General features: G+C 38.2%; 1 protein-coding gene across 2 annotated transcripts in view; it reads left to right on the forward strand.

Annotated features, from left to right (window-relative positions):
- HDAC9 (histone deacetylase 9) overlaps window positions 1-2,247 on the forward strand; it is a 465,688-nt gene extending 463,441 nt beyond the window's left edge. For both annotated transcript variants that reach the window (XM_019616457.3, XM_031553921.2), the window contains one exon: window positions 1,489-2,247. In XM_019616457.3, coding sequence (XP_019472002.2) covers window positions 1,489-1,528 — 40 coding nt within the window. In that variant the 3' untranslated portion in view covers window positions 1,529-2,247. The remainder of the gene's footprint in view (window positions 1-1,488) is intronic.
- The last annotated feature ends 15,650 nt before the right edge of the window (window positions 2,248-17,897 follow it).

A 17,897-nucleotide genomic window follows, 5' to 3' on the forward strand; every position in this document is an offset into this window, starting at 1 on the left:
CAGTACACATTCCTATGCCATACCTCACTAGAAGGCTGGGCTCCATCCCACCTCTACTGCCTCTGTGCCATCTCCACCACAAGTCAGGAGAATGGAAGGAAAGATAAAAAGATAGTGATGATCTTGGTCATTTTTTTATTGCTCACGTTAAAAATCCTCCACCGTATGGTGAGGAACAGCAGATTTGAGATTTATAGATAGATAATCTTTTGGGTTCACTAACCCTTTGGAAAACGGGTAGTCTGAAAAATGTCTTCTTTTTCATATATCATTCATCTGACTTGTTTTTTTAACATACTAGCTGTAATCATTTCAAATCATAAAGGAATGACCCACATAAAATCTTTTAAAGAGATACTGCTGATTTTTTTGTTGGGAAAAACTTTAATAAAGTCCAGATTAATTCAAAATTCTCTGGCTTCCTTGCTAAATAAACTACCAAAGCCCATGCAAGCCCCCATTAATTACTTTTTTTTTTTCATGAGATACCATGATCTTATACTTTCTGAGGGATTTTTACTGAAGCCAATCTTTATGTCAGCTTATCAGATTTAACGGGTAAATGTCTGTTCTATTTATTAATTTGTATTTACTTTTTGCCCCCCTTCATTTCAAGCAATTCTTGGAGGTCTTAAAATCACTTGAGGCTGTGTTCAGGCAGACTGATGAAAAATGGTCTGTTTCTAAATTCTTACGTCCTTCAACAGTGAGGTCTCACAATGGTCTCAGAAGTTCCCCATTTTACAATTAGCAGCATAATCCTCAGACACAGTTAGATATGAGAAGCTATGACACTTTGCACCAGCTCAGCATTTATCTCCATTTGTTACTTACTGGATGTTTTAAAGACTTTATCTTACTTAAGTTGGGTATTTCTCAGAAAGTTTCAAACAAAAGTTGCGCTTACAATCTGATGAGATATTATTAATGGATACTCTCTCTAAGATTGCTAGACGAGTTCAGAATTTGGTCTCATAAGTTGCAGGCAGGCAGGCAGCAGCCAATGCATTTATGAAAGCACAGAATTAAAACTCAAAGGACTGAGGAAAAACCATGCAAGAAATATTGCTGATCGCTTGGCTACTGGTGAACTGGGGTTTTGTAATGGTATGGGCTCACTTGGGAAAAACAAATGCATGTATTTCCAGTCACAAGTGCTTGTAAAATAGAAGTATCATGGCTATTTTTTTCACGAAATGATTTGATTCTGTTGACACAAAGCATGTACATTTCTGGAGAAAAAGTTATAAAATATTCTGACATATTTTAATATAAACAGGAACGTTTTCAGTGATTGCTTGGATCTAAAATGTTTTTCCACTTGACATTTGTTTATACTTCCTAGGAAAGAAACTCTATTTATGGATAACTGAATAACACAAATAAACATGAGAGAGAGCTGAAAAATCAGCTTTGATTATGCATGAAAATCTACAATGTCATTGTGTACTCTTGTGCTGTATTCTGATTGCCTGTTTATTTTTACAGAGCTGCTGGCGAGCCCATGGAAGAAGAGCCAGCCTTGTGAAGTGCCAAGTCCTCCTTGATATTTCCTGTGGGTGACATCATTGTGTATTCCCCCAAAGCACCCTCAGACGTGTCTTGTCTGCTGCTTGGGTGGCACGGATCAGATGGAACATAAACACTGGGCACAAAGTTCTGAATAGCAGCTTCACTTGTTCTTTGGATGGACTTGAAAGAGCCCTAAAGATTCCTTAAATGTAACCGCTACAATTGTAGAGTTACAGTAAAACAGGCTTGGGAGAAAGAGCCTAGAGCATGCTTTTTATATGCTGTTCGACCCGCTCACCACCATTGATTGTGAAATAGAGTATTACAAAATTCTACACGATAGATTATAGATATGAGTTGCAACAGCCAGCAAAATACTTGGTAAACTCCATGAATCACTTTCTGACACTTTTTACTGGGTAATTTTTTTCATATTGTGTTAAACTGTTAATAGAATTTGTTTTCTTTGCTCCTGTAATGAAAAAATGAAAAAAAAACCTTTATTTTACGTGCTGTTTTCTAAACCCCTGTAATGAGTTCTTAGCAGAATGAGAGAAAGGTGTGTAAACTGAGATGAGGGATTTTAGCTACAGGGAAAGCACTTCTTATTGGACTATAAATCTCCCAAAGTACTGTGCTTGGTGGTGCTTCCTTTTGTTTTCCCTTTTCCTAGCCATCTCTCCCCATTTCATGTAACCTTTTCTATCATAAAAACACATTCACGATTCCCTAAAATGAGTGATTTTCTGTCTTTAAAAGAGCGCTGTACCCGCCATAGTTGACAGTAGCTCTCACCAGATGTGCAGCAGAGATCAAGTAGTCTCTGAAAAATAGATGGCTTTCCAAATGTGTTTTCATTTTGTTCTGAAATGTTTCTGCATCCTGGCTCTAAGAACAGCGATCCGAAGCAACTGCGTGCAGCTCATTTGAAGCTCAGGTGTTTCTGTGGAGTTCGTTGGGGGTGTTTTTTACAGGTTGTCTTGTGAATACAAACTGATTCTCTTATGTAGTCCTGCACTGAGAGAGCTGACATTGCTTAAGGAGTTTCAAAGGGTTTTAGTTTTACTCTAGATCCCCAAAGTGCAGCAAGACTTCCCTGTGATGTGACATTAGCTATTTAATTCCATGTTTGCAAACATAACATAGAGTCGTGCCTTTAGCTGATAATGAACGCTTAAACAGTTACACGTGTTGCCTTACTGCTAGAGAAAGAGATAGGGCATGTGTGTTAGATGATTTCAAATGAACAAAATTGTGCTACAGCGACTTTTATTTTGTTTACAACTTTCTCACCTAATGAACTCTGGGAGATACCTTGAAGTATTTTGCTTGCAGTTTGTGACAGCTCGCTTGGCTTTTAAAAGCAAATGATGTTCATTTTTATACATTTTCAAACTCAAAGGATATATTAAAGCCATAAGTGAAGACTGTCATGCTTTCTATTCTGAAATCTGAAAGAAACCTTAATTAAAACAAGATTCTGGTGAAGGCCATGATATGAAAGATATGGAACAATATGGTTTCACTTACAGTCAGACTCAAACCTGTAAATCAAAGATGAAAGATTTCATTCAAATAGAATTATATAATTCTCTTTTGTTATGCAGTTGAACTATATCTTTCATGCATTTGGGTTTGTTTACGATTAGCATTTTAATTTTAAAGACTTTTATTACTTATACAAAAGCTCTCTGCTACAAGTTAGAAATCTGAGGCATGCTTTGAAAAGGGAAATCTAAAAAAGGAATGTCATTTCCTATAATGCGAAGTAAACTTTTATTCCAAAAGGCTTACTCTAAAGTGGATATATGCCCCTAAGAAAGTTAAATAAAATTCTACCCACCATTTACAAGCCAAAATCTTGCTCATTTTAGTAATGCAGAGGGTTCTAGCAGGCTAAATTAACTCCTGCTACAAGCCACCTTGCTTGATTTTGGGCTTCTGAAGGGACTGTTCATATGACTAAAGCAATCAGGGTTCACCCTGTATTTTTAGCAGACTTGTGATGGCAATCTTACTTGCCACTTACTGCAGTTTTCTTGTGGTCTTCAAAGAAGTTTCCCTTCAAGGAAACCAAGGGCAAAGCTGATGAGTTGGCTAATTTGTAAAGCTTTTCACATTTTGAAATAATGTCTGCAAAATTTTAATTGAATGCATAGTAAGATCATTCTAGAATTAACCCCACAAATGCAAAATCCATTTGAGCCCTCAGCTTGCATGAAATGGAATATGAATTGCAGTTTGAAATGTGATTCACAAACTTTACCAATTAAAGTCTATATTCTGGAGTGGAAATCAGATAAAGCTGTCCTTTGTAGCTGAAAAAGCTTTTAAAATGCCAGAGTAATTTGAATTAAACCACATTATAAACTCACACTTATGCATTTATACAGGCATACTCCTTGACAGACAACTAGACATGCTATTGGCTAAAGTCAGGCTCATTTGGATAAGCAAATGTGCAAATAAACTGCACACAGATTGTGTCCAGAACTCTGTTCTCACTGAAGCCAATAACAAAATCCTCTTTGATTTCAGTGGGAGATGAATCAGGACCTGTGGGTTTTTGTGTGTGTGAGTGTATGTGTGTTCTTTTGGTTTTTGGTTTTTTTTGTGTGTGTGTGTTTTTGTTTTTTTTTTTTTTGAGAACATCATTACTTTTTGATTATGTCATTACAAGGCACCGTGCAGCCCTCTGGGAAATGATCGAGGCTTATGGTGAATATCAACACTTCCTTCCAAGCAGACCTGGGCTTTCCGAGAGGGCAGTTTCACTTGCTGCTGTTTTCTTCTCACAGTAGTTTTTATTACCATCAATAGCTCCCTATGGATTACAGTTATAATATCTCCCAGTACTTTTTGTCTTATTTCTAGGGAAATATTCATACGGACACTCTTAAAAATGCCCAGTTTTAGCTGGATTCAAAAACAGATTTCATGGGTTTCAAAAAGGTGTACAAATTGCCTGTTTCTCTGCTTCTAATATTCAAATCCAGAGGCTTAGGAGAATTTCTGAAGAAATGTCACAGTCTCCTGTCTGCCATGGACCTCTGCTTAGGTGAAGGAGATTGACATCTCTGAAAAATAAATTCCAGATATTTCTAGCTGGCCGCCAAAATGTCAACATCTTAGTTTAGACTGCTTGTAAAAAATGAGCTGATGGGGTAAATAATGATTCCTTTGTCCAGTGAGGAGGGGAAGCTGAGGAGATGGCAAAGAGCCCTCAGAGCCAGGGTGAACCTCTGGTGGCATGGGAACTGCAGGATGTCCTGCAGCAAAGCCTTGCCTTGCTGTATGAGGGTTCAGGGACTGTATTCCACCTTTGGATCAAGATTTTCCTAAGTCAACAATCTGTTGAGTCAGAGATGCTACAGTAGCAAGTACTGATGTGCTACTCCATTCTATACACTTCCCTCAGTGTTGGAGACTGTGTTGAGCTAACTGAGACATGTTGTATTCTGTTAGGTTATTAAATTCATATTAGAATCTGAAAACTAAAAGACTGTACAACTCAGGATATCGAGAAAAAATACATATATTCAGCTTAATGTTTTTACCTGGGCAGTTAATTTCAGAACTGCTAAGACTATCTCTTGCTCTTCATTTTTTGGCTTTGTGTGTAGGAGCTTTCTGTGCACTCATTTGGCTTTAATATAATCTGCAGCAATTACCTATTTCATTATATTATCCTTCTTCAGCAAGCAATCAAAGTTCATAGGAATGTGGCCAGCGTAAAGATGATAGTAATAGTCTCTTTCTTAATTACGTTCCTTCTTAATATTACTTTCAGTAAAAATTAAGCACTTAATTTCAGGCAAGTGAATTTGAGGTAAATAAAATCATTAAATGATCTTAAATATCACAACATAAATAGAAAATACAAACTGCTGTTATGTAAACAAAGCTGAATATTTCTTTATTTGCAAAAAGTCAACAACCTGCCAGATGTAAGGAAGTGGCAAAAAAAGTCCCTCTCTTCAGTATGTGATGTTTAATTTGGTGTCTCGTTTAAATGAAGCCTCCCTGAAAAGCTGAGATTCATAACTGGAGATGAAATATTAGAAAGGTTTTGCTGCAGCCAACACCAGAGGTCCTGTAGAGAACAAGAATGTAGAGACTGCTTAATTTGTGTAGACAGACAGCAGGACACTTTCGGGGCAATGTGTCTGGGATGGAGAATTAGAGGGAATGTTTCCAGAAGCTCTGGTGGCTGTGAGACAACCAACTACAATTAACTTGCAGAGGCAAGGAGGTGGCCAGTGAGCACTTGCCCTTTGGGAAATGCCCTGTCTCATGAACACACCCACTCATATGCAGACATGAACCTCCCTACACAGACTTAGTCCTAAATAACAGCAGCCCAGACTGTTGTCCAGAAGAAGATACTGTGGTTTTGCCCCTAGCAAACATTTCATAGCAGGAATGACAAGAGGGGATATCCATACTTTTTTTTTCAGTAGTAGCCTTTCCAAGAGTGTAACAGCACACGGTTGTTTTATTTTAAAAGGTCACAATAGAGCTTTGTGAGCTATTGTACTTTTTTTTACAGACTCCATATGGAAGTAAAACAGAATATGTGCATGAAGCGGGGGGAACCTGCTAGGAAAGAATTTCTCTTAAACCAAGCCTCTGCTACTTATTTTTCATCCAAAATCTGGAAGAATTTGGATTTTAAATTATAGTTTAATATTTATATTATTGTGTCACTTGCTTCAGTTTTTCCCTGTAATTGAATTTGCCCTCATAGCACATGAGAACCAGAGAAAAGAGGCCCATCTTCCCTGGCAGATGCTCCTGCCCTTGGTGTGGGAATGCAAATAATTTATCTTTGTCACTTCTAGCAGCAATTAAATGTTTCATTTTTGTGACAGATCCAAACTGGAGTGGTATTTTATGAGAATGATTTAGCTGGCTGTCTGCTGATTGTTAAAAAAAGAAATTGTGAAACTTGCATTCCTCTCTAACCTCAGAAGGGACCCATTTTGATTTTAACAATGTAATATCTTCACTTGATCCAAAAGGTTTTTTGTCCCATGACATCTTGTTAGTAGCTCAGTTTTAGTCGTTAGCAAATAGCACACCACAGAGAGTGAAGACCAAGGAGGACATTCCAGCAATTATTAATTATAACTCCCATATACTATCTTTTACTCTACTCTAGTGCTATGCTCTGTGCTTCTGTATATTAGAAGAGCTTAGAGCAAAGTATAAACTGTTCAGTGTAATCTAAGACACTCTTGGTAGGATCTTAATTAGCACACTGTGATTTGGTCTGCAGTTTATGAGGAATACGTGCTCCTGTGTGGATGAATGGTCAAGAGGCAAATGGAATAGGAAACTGATGGCACTGCTACTGTGCAGTAAGAGTGATTCTATGTTAAAATATCCACACATCATCCCCTTGTTCGTATGTCCAAATGGCCGAAGGAATGTTTGCAATGTCAGAGCTGTAGGATGCCCTTATTCAAAGTCCACTGAGCTTCTTCTGTAACGGGCTGTGGATAGGAGCTGGAAGACAGCTTGTGAAGAAATCTTTGCTTTGCACTAAACCACAATCAAACTACAAACAAGTTCAGGTACGAATCTGAACTCTGCCACACATCCCCATTTCTGATACGAAGTCCTCGTTCTGCCTCTAGAAAAATCTGTCTGAAAGAGCACTGGCACCAGTGGATATTTAGCTGCTGACTTCAGCAGGCTTTAGAACGGTGTAAACATCATGTCTTATGTGAACAAGTTCATACACTTGTTTCCTGTTGCTTAATTTTCCGTTATTTTATATTTCTGGATTGGCTTAATATTCTGTTAGGGTGCAGTAGGAAAGCATAAAGCAATACCTAGTGAAGTCATAACTGAAGTTTTCAACCCAAACTTACTGCTGTGGGATTTTACAACACCGAGCTTTCCATCTAGGGATGCACAGCTGAAATATCTATTTATTTTTTTTCTTTGAAAATTGTTGTAGCTATCTGTTTCTATGATGAAAAACAGTCCTTTTCTCAGAGCACTAAAAGTTTATCTGTAATTTGTCTTTCCAGGCAGATGAGATTCTAAGGGATAAAGTATCAGTGGGACCAATCCAAATGGCAAAATTTGTAAAGGTTGATATTAATATTTCTGTGAGAGTAAGAGGAACCTGTGGATTGTTGTTATTATTCCTGATACATTTTTGTATCTGAAAGTATCCAATGAGTAATGTTAAGTAATACTGTGCTGCAAAAATTTGTTGATTATATATATATATGAGCCTTGGATTGGTGTGAAATAGTTCTCAACTGAGTTGTAAAAAATCCTTTTGTTTTGTGTTTTGTAAAATTCTTTGGCTCTAGTCTTGTCCTAGTGTGAATAAAGGCTATTTGAAGTAAGTTTGTATGATACTCAGCTTTTTTCTTCTTTTAATCAGCTCTGAAAAGAAGTGGAGCTTTGAACATGCCACCCTGTTTGGATCATAGGAATCTGACTGTTAAATTGCGGAGGGCGGAGCATGGGGAAGCTGGTGTGCATAAAAAAGGAACCACAAATGTTAATGTAAAAGTAATGTTACATGGCAGGCTAAAACCCACACAGAGCAGAGCATTGCAGTGCTATGGCTTTAACACCAAGCTCATATTCTATAGTTCCTTTGGCTCATTGTCCTGAGGCATTGCAGAACACATAATTCTCCTCCCAGCGAAGCAATTTAAATAGTACGTGTGCTGTTTCAAAAGCCATAAGGCCCCTACTTTGTGGGAGGTGGGGAGTATCGCTGCAGCAGCGCTGCGGACCATGGTATCACGCCAGCCCTGCTGCTGAAAAACCGAGACTTGTTACATGGACGCAACAGAGCTTGTTTTAGAAAGGCACTCCACAAAAGCAGAGAGTAAGGAAAGGCTGTGCTCACTGTGAACATGCTTTGAACACATGCAGAGCATCAAAAGCAGCGCAGTGGCTTGGGCCCCTGGAATCACTCCTGTACATTGCACATCATGCACCCAAGTTTGCAAATCAAGCAGGCAGGAATGTGGCTGGAAGTACAGGTATTGGGTTTGCACATGCAAATCCCAGCTTTCTGGCACATATCCAGAGTGGCTTCAAAGTTGGATTAAAACCAGAACAAAGGAAAACAGCATCCAATTGTTTTAGCTCCAGTTCATTCTTCAGAATAACACATCTTTTTCCTTTCTGGGAAAGAGGACCCCAAACCCAGAAAGCCTTCTCCCTATTCCAGTCACTAAAATAACTGTTCGAAAATTTGGACTTGTAGCATGCAATTTCCGTGGCATTTTTCAAAGAAGTTGCATGTCCAAAGGAGCTTAATCTATCCAGCCTATCTATCTGCTCCTCTGCTTTGATTGTTTCCTGTGATACCATTGTGATAAATTGCAGAGCCCTGTGATAAATTGTATTCATCATGTCTTTCTGGCTGCCACACCTGCATTTTGTACATTAAACTCCCTCTCCTGGGACTACTTCTAACATTCCAACCTTGTGAGAGGTTTCAGATGGACACCATTTCTGCTATAAAATCAACCTGCACATAAGAAACCCTGTCTTTAGGATCCAGAGTGAATTTTTGGAAACCTTTGGGCTAACAATACTTCTAGGAATCTTATGTAGGTGGGTGGGAGTGAATTCTTGTGAATTCTTTCTCTCATGCTTTTTCACTTCTTCCCCTGGAAATCCTGCTCCCTGTGCAAAGTCTTTCTTTCCATTGGCAGCTCTAAAAGAAGTAGCAAGATTTGGGAAGCTCCTTGTCAGAAAGGCTAAACAACATTGTAAAAGTGTGATGCAGATGGACATTCTTTATTTCTGCCTTTTCCCTTTTAAATGAGAGGAGGATTATGTTAAAATTATGGATTCTGAATTCTATTGAGATACTACTTTTTTAAGAAAGAAGGCTTTTATTTTTCCTTTTTGCTACCGTGGTACCTGAGGTACAATATCTTATTCATACAAGCCTCTTGGGTTACTGGAAAATAAAGAGTTTCGTGATTCCTGTTATTTCCTTCTCCAGGAAGGAGAGAAGGCTTGCCTATAAAAAGGAGCAGGTTCTGTGAAAACCCAAAATGAAGTTCTGTACTTTATTAGAAATTGAGTAAGGGTATGGGTCCAGAATTTTTGCAAACTTGAGCTTATACACTGCTCTTAGACTGTATACTTCTTTGGGTTTGGCTTCTCTACCCACATGTCACTGAAAAATATCCAGCTCCTTATGACTACTATATTAATGGGTTATTAGAGCATTGCTGATAAGAGCCCAAATTACTTATTTTGTGGTATACTTACAAGCAACAACATTTTGAGATCATTATATCATTTCAATATATTTTTTTCTTTTATTGTCTAATCTAACTAAATATTATTCTGCATTAAATTTATCAAAACATATATCCACCAATCAATCAATCAATCAGAGCAAAAATATGCATTACAAATATTTATGTTTCTGCAGTGGGTGTTTGGGTTTGTACTAAAAGTTGAGTATCTTGCTTAAGAACAGCTGTAACACCATCTGTAAACATAAAATTAAAAAAGCTTTAAAAAGAAGTATGTGGACCCTAGCTATCCTTTACAATGTCCAGTTTTATATTTCACAAGTAATATCATCAGAGTAGAATATTGCCTCACAATGAAATCTTTGGAATTTCCAGGAATATCAGATACTGAAAAAATACTCCACTGACCTACAGTGTCAATGTCATCATTAGAGCAGGTATCTGCAATAGGAAAATCAATCTGAAGTTGTGTCAGAATGCTTTCAGAACGCTCTTTGTAGTGGCAGCCACATCTGGGCAATCGTTTACTCATTGTTTCCTCCTATGTAGGTGTACATAACTCTTTCTTTGGCCCAATATGGAAGCAAAAGTATTAGTTGCAAGCCAGATTTCCTCAGGCTCTTATGCAGATCTTGCTGTTTCTTGATGTGGTTAACCATATCTCTCGTAGGAAAATAAATGTTTTACTGATTGAGCTGAATGGGTTTAGAGAGGACTGATAGTGGTTAACATGTATTTCACTGAGTAGACTTTGTTTTTAGACATGGAAAAGATATCGTTTTATGCAGGAAAATATACTATTTTTATTAATATTGAGGTGTTGACAAATGGTCTGTGCTACTGCATGCCAGCTATCTCTTTCTTCCATTTCAGTAGTAAGTGAACTTACAGCAAAATGGCCAAGCTGAATTACTTTTATTTAGTACTTGTTAAAAACTGAGCAGATTGTAGAGATCTTTTTTTTTCAGTGGCACTCATCACAAAAACCCTAGACCCTTATATTCACCCAGAACTTCATGCTCACAACAGCCACCAAAGCAGGCAAAGTTTTTCTTCTTTTCACAGGCAGGATTAAAAGAGTTGTTTGAGCACCCATAAAAGTCTTATAGCTGAGAGAGGAGTCTTCTGAGCTGTAGTCCTAAGACCAGCACCCGGGCAGTCCATGTGACTATATTTCTTCCAGATGCCTTCACACTATAAAGTAAGTGTGTGTGTACTTGTGACTTTAGATGCTGAATCCGCCTCCCTAATTTTAGCTCATTGTTTGAGTTTGCTTGTTCTCTGGCATGTGTATTACTTACTGGAACATCACTACAGAACAAAAACTTTATTTATTTTTTCATGGAAGACTATGAGCATATAGAGGAGACATGGGATTTTTATGAATCATATCCTGTAGTTTACTTCTGTTTTCGGGTTTTTTCTTTGTGTGTGTGTGTGTGTGTTTTACTTGCTCTTTGTTTTTCAATGACCTTTTACAAAACAGAACAGTTTGTATTGTGTAAAGATCCAGGCATAGGAAACTAGACCTTTCTTTTTATCATGCTAAATGTGTTAACTGTTGTGATTTAAAGGTAACAGCAAACACAAAAATATCAATAAATACTGCACTTGTGCAAGAGATAACAACTGAACCTATTGAAGTTTCAGAGGATTTAGAAGGAGGTTATCCCAGGGTCATGGTTCTTATTACCAAAGACATGTGTCCCATTGTAACCTTAGGAGATCAATAAATGGACAATCAGAACAGGCACAGGCTGTGTGCACAAATGAATGTAAAGCAAAGTCCTAACTCATTTTGAAAGTTCTCAAAATTACTTCCATTACCTGCCTACTTAGAATTTCTTTGAGTAACATTAGGGACTTTTTAAGACTTTTTTTGTTTAAGCCTCCAGTGCACAGCTACCTAACCACCTTTTAATTCATGAAGAGAGCAGTATGATACAGGTCACAGTATTACCCTTTTTAGGCTATAACCTTGTAGTACGACTTCCTATAAAGCTCTTTTAGAAAGCGAGGTGCTAAACTCAAAATACATGCTTCTGACTACAGGCAGGCACGAAGCTAGAGACAAATACATGTGTGTATCAAGCAGAATGAGTAATGAACACCATTTGGCTGACTGGGGCCTTCACAGCAGAACACGATTCAAAAGGTCTAGGACATGGGTAATCCCCTCAAAGAATAAGAAACTGCTGGAGAGAGCACTATGAGAGCCTACAGAAGATCTAAGCCCAGCCTCACATGCTATGACTCTCAGGGATCAACAGGAAAGGGTGAGAAAAAAACTCCAGCTGCACCTTAGAGTAAATGATGAACCATGATACCAACACCAAGTGGTATCTGAGCAACTTGAAGGAAAGGTTAAAATGCGATCACAGCAGGCAGTGCCTGCTAAGCTCCAGTCTTTTGTGTCTGTCCATTGATCAAAAAGAATGAAGAAGCAAGGTCACAATATAAGAAAAATTATCCTGGCTGTAAAAGATCTGTCATCCTCTCATGTTATGTATGCCTTTAGGAAAGGAGTTTAAAGAAAAATGGGACGTATCTCTTAAAACTGTAAGGAAAATATGCTGCAAGGAGAGACTATACCATATGGTGAGTGATTCCATGATTTAATTCACAAATGACACAACTTTTACTAAGGGGAGTGCACTAGGTCACACAGAAATGACAGAGGAGAACAGACTCAGTGATCACATTGGAACTGCAATTTCTTCTCTATCCAGTAGAAATCAAACATGTAACTAGTGCATGCAGAGTCACATAGTCCCACAGCAAGCTGAGCTGGGATAACTGGGATGCTGGCAGGAGTGCTGCAATACAACGTTAATTTGCTTTGCAGGCTTTTTGACCAAGTTTAATGTGCGCATGAGGGATGCTAGACCGACAGGGATAGCAGTCATATTTGAAATAAGTGCATAATGTTTTCTTTCCTGATGCTGTTGTTCATTTCCTTGGGCTTCTGCTGTTAGTTGTGTTCATACCTCTAATATCTGTACATACTGACTATATTCCCAGATTATATCAGGAACAAATAATCAGGAGATCTGACTGTGCCTATATAACCACACAAATCCAAAATACTTTTTTTACAGTATTTAATATGGATTTAGTCTGACTGAACCCTAAAAGTGTAACTATTTTACTGTGATTATTTAGGAATGCTACCTGTAGAAACAGAATCAGACCAGCTTTTAAAATAAAGGAGCAATGTCTCTTTGCTGGCACTAGATTTCATTAATTTTGTGATGAACGCTCCCTGCTCCTTAGTCCACCAGTCACAAAAGAGTAACAACTACCTTGTTACTCAGTATTCAGCAAAGTAAAGGAGGGCTCTGTGAAATACACTGAGGACATCAGACAAAAGACACTGAATTCTGTTGTAAAATGTAGATATTTTATAATGCAGCACTACCATTTTTAACAATGTAAATTAATTATACCATAAGAATTTACATCATTTTCTTTGACATGTTCAGTAGGTGATGCTATGGTTGCCTTCTTCTAGTGGACAGGGCTGTTGCCATTCCCAAAGCTGCTACTGGGTTGCTCCCTACTGCTGTGAGCACCCAGTGCCCAAGTCCTGTTGGCTGATATCTCCTTTTGCTGAACTCTCTGGCTCCTCTCTGCTGAGTTCCATTGTGATCTCAGGGTAGGCATTTTCAGAGGATATGATCTTGTTCATACTCTGCCAAGAGGGCGGTTTTTGTGATGATGTTCTTTCTCTGCCCTGTAGGCCTACCATTTGAGGACTCACAGTTTTTCTTGGTATTTGTGCTTCTGGTAATTTTAGACTTTCTCATCCCCAGCCTGTCTGATCTGAGAGATACATCAATTTTTCCCTTGTCCAGTCATTCCCATTTCCACAGATAGTCCCAGTCACTGGGACAGAAGCTGGACAGAATTCAGGAGAATTCAAATCTTGCTTTCGTTCTTCCTCAGAACAAATTACTTTATCTTTTCTTGATCAATCTCACAAGAAGAAAACCTTGAGAGAGAGAAACAAAGGGAAATATTTAACCTTTTTTTTTGTTGTTGATATTGTTTCACTTAGTTTTGGAAACATGGCCATGTGGTTATTCCCAGGATGAAATATATCTCCTATTGCCCTGTCAGCTGCTGGCTACATCTGGTGGTGCTGTCACATTCACAGCTGCTGTTCATAGCCATACCCCGCATGCTGTGAGACTGAACCTCAGAATCCCAAGGCAGTGTCTAAACACTGAGCTACACTGAGCTACACATGCCTTCTTGCACTCTCATTATGAACATTTAAGTAGCATATACTTAACTAGCATAGAAGGAGGAGGTGCTTTCTTTGTCCCCAGGTTCAGATTCCTCACAGCCGCTTTGAGTTATCATCCCCCTCCAGCCAAGGAACAGAGTTGTGACTTTCTTGAAGGATTATGGATATGATCATGCGAGAAAAAGCAGAAGCACCTCTCTCCATCTTATTTTTGGCGTGGCCTTGTCCTGGAGGCATAGTAAGAGAAAATCTGACAGAATGGGTACTGCGGACAATATAGATTTTGGTCAGTGGCCTGGGTGTGTGTTTCCTAAACCAGTGTCGCTCCAAACTGGAAGGCTCAAAGTAAAAGACAGTTCTGAGGAAATGGACTCAAGTTTTACTCCTAAGTTTCAGCCCAGAAGTTCTATCCCTGAAATGAGTCACAGATTAATATTTATGTAGATGACTAGATTTTAGTCTGATTGAAATTCAGATCCGAATTCAGTGTTGCATTTGGATTGCAATGCATTTCTAACATGCCTATATGTAAGAACAGTGAACTATCCCTAAGGACCTAACAATTACCAATCCAGTGTTCTCTTTTCTTTTCCAAAATATTTTGAAATGTATTCCATAAAGCAGTCAAGGTAGAGCAGGAGAGTTATTTGTGAGGATGCATGTAACCAACTGAGCAAGCTTGAACTCATAAAGTGTGAGCAGCAACAAGCTGGGCAGACCAGTCAAGGCTTCTGGGGCAACAACAGCCAGGAAAAAATGCTCCCTATACTGTGGATTAAAATAACGACAGGTGGGATTCTTGCTGACATTTTGGTTAGCACTTACCAGAGTAGAAATTTAATTTGCTTTCCTTGTGCTAAATAATAAAATGTGAAGAAATCCTCATTGCTTGTTTTTGCATTTGTCTGTTTCGTCTTCAGAATTATTTTCCTTGTTTATCCCCTATTTCTGCATCTTCTTCTCCCTTAGGCTGTGTGTATTATAACTCATTCAAATCAAAATACTAAAAATAAATTTGTGTTTGTTGCACATGCCCTGGGAGGACTAGTATGCAAAGAGAGGTTCAGAAAGCCAACAGAAGGTATAATTAAACATTCATGTTCCTCTCAACAATTAATTGAGGTTAAGAATGAGAATAAAGCATACTGATTGAAACTTGTCCTTTTAGCTGTGGCTTTTATTCCCATTTGATTTCATTTATTTTTCTACTATAACCTTTGCCTCGTTTGAATTATTGTTTCCCACAGTCAAATATGCTAGTGTAATGGTAAAGATTTCCAGAAGGGCTTTTTTCTCTCTGCTGCTTTGGGAAAGGATGTACATGTAGACTTTGGTATGACTGCATGTGAAGTACACACACTAAACATGATACGTTTATTTTATCATTTGTAGCTAAAGAGTTGTAATTATTTAAGTGAGTGTAATTTAATGTTATGGCATCCCTCAAATTGCAGTACTGAAATTACTTTAATCTATACTTTGACTGAGGAAATGCATGAGAAATTTAAAAGCTTTCTGAAAAAATACCCTGAAACCTAGAACAGAGAGGCTTCCACAGGGTGCAAAGAAGCTCTAAATATCCTTTCAAGAAGCAGTAGCACAAGACCACTTTTCCAAGGACTTTACTATGTGTAGAACTTCAGAATAAAATAGATTGTGATAGAGTAGGGTAGGGTAGGGTAGGGTAGGGTAGGGTAGGGTAGGGTAGGACAGGACAGGACAGGACAGGACAGGACAGGATAGGATAGGATAGGATAGGATTGTTGGAAGGTGCTTTCGAAGTTCGTCTAGTCCAAATGCCAGACTGCTTCAGAGCTAACAAATGCAAAAACATTATCTAAATACCTCTTGAACACTGACAGTCAAGAGGCATCCATGCTCTCTCTAAGAAGCTTGTTCCAGTGTTTGACCACTCATACAGTAAGGAAGTATTTCTTAATGTCCACTCTGAACCTCCCTGAGTGCAGCTTTGTGTCTTTCCATCATGTTTTATCGTTGCTTACGAGGGAGAAGAGCCCAGCACCTCCATGTCTGCTTTCCTTCCTCAGGGAGCTGCAGAGAGTAATTGAGATCACTTCCCAGCCTCCTTTTCTCCAGACAGGACAACGTAAATGTCCTCAGTCTTTCCTCATAGGACATACTTATCAGCCCTGCTACCAGTATTGTTACCCTCCTTTGGATATGTACTTTGAAGAACCTTAACCTCATTTCCATAGTGTGGAGCCCAGAACTGCACACAATATTCAATATGATGATACACTATTACTAAATAATCACCTCTTTTGACCTACTCTGCTGTATTTAATGCATCCCAAAATGCAGTTTGTCCTTTGACTGCCAGAGCACTCTTCTGGCTTATGCTGAGCCAGCTGTCACCAACACTTTCAGATCCCTTTTTGCTGATCAGTTCTTCTGCCACTTATCTCCCAGTCTCTCCAGCATTACTTCATTCCAGGTGCAGAACCTGACATTTTCTTTTCTTGAATTTTATACATTTACTTATCACCCAATTCTCCAACATATCTAGATCCCTTTTTATGCACTCTTTGTCATGACAACACTTTGAGTCATTCACCACTAAGCTACTGATATGTCAAAACTGAAAGTTTGGGCACATACTGTCACTAATGCCTGTCAGAAAAGAGAGGGACTAGGTTGTTCATCCTTATAGGGATACAGAATGCAGCCTTAAATCTTAACAAAATCCCTCATTGAAAGCTATAAATCTTTTCCTATTGTTCACGAGCATCTTTCAAAGCCAGCAGCAATCAAGTTGCGTGAAATTGACAATGACAAGCTGTTGCATTTAGGCTCTCAAATACTATATATTTTGCAACAAAAACATTTCTAAATTCACATCTGGGCTTTCTTGCAACCAGTGCTCTCCCTGAAAATCAGTCTGAGTTACTTCAAGGGTGGCTTCATTAACAATCTATGCTTTATAAACTGGGTGTGGTATCCTCTTTTTTTAATGACTTAATCACATTTTGAGCTATGTAGACTGTCTAATACTTTTGCTAGAATGGAAATACCAAAGTTAGCTCTTAATACTACCAGATGAGATGCCATCACATATGTGAGATTGTTATACCTGTGTTTAAATAAGTTTAGCTACTTAGTAACTATAATGACCATTGATTAAGTCCTGCTCCCATTGAAGTCAGTGGGAATGTTGCCATTGACTTCAGTGAGTTTGTGTTTTGGTTTTCATGAGAATTTATTCTAAATGTACAGTCCTGTAGCTTCAGTTTGGTATATGCCTTCATCCCAGTTTAATATGAAATTAAAAGTACTTCTTGCAATAAACTAAAACATTTGACTTCCTTTTAATCCACCTCCTACTACCACCCATTCAGACTAGGAGATCTGCCCTGTTTTTTGGGGTTTATGACTGTATTTCTTTTTCCACTCTGGATGACTACATTAGCTGCTCCAAAATTATTCCTCCAACAGCCCAGAATATCTGTAGGAACAGAGGTGGAATGGCTTATTCCTAGTCCACTATTCTGATTCTAGAAGATCTATGAGTGAAAAGTCACATTTTCCCTTCAAAGCCCTAGTATAAATAACAGTTAATGCAAGTGGAGAATAGGCTTTAAGCAATAAACAGACCTGTGGATACAAGTTGAAGAGATCTGTATATATTTTATCTTCAAAAAAATCAGCAGATAGAAGAAATATCTATCAACTTAAACTGATCAGAAGCAGAAGTTTTTTTTTTTTCTTACTTTTATTTTTCTTTAATGTGCTCCAGAAAATGAGATAAACAAACATTTTCTAAGACAATTAAAAAGAAGAAAATGGTAAAAAGAGTGTGAATACAAAATCTGTTTCTATTGGGCCAGATTTGTTCATTGCTACCATTCCTATTTTTGCAGAAG

Source organism: Meleagris gallopavo, chromosome 6 (assembly GCF_905368555.1).
Source record: "Meleagris gallopavo chromosome 6, MGAL_WU_HG_1.1, whole genome shotgun sequence".
Lineage (NCBI taxonomy): Eukaryota > Metazoa > Chordata > Aves > Galliformes > Phasianidae > Meleagris > Meleagris gallopavo.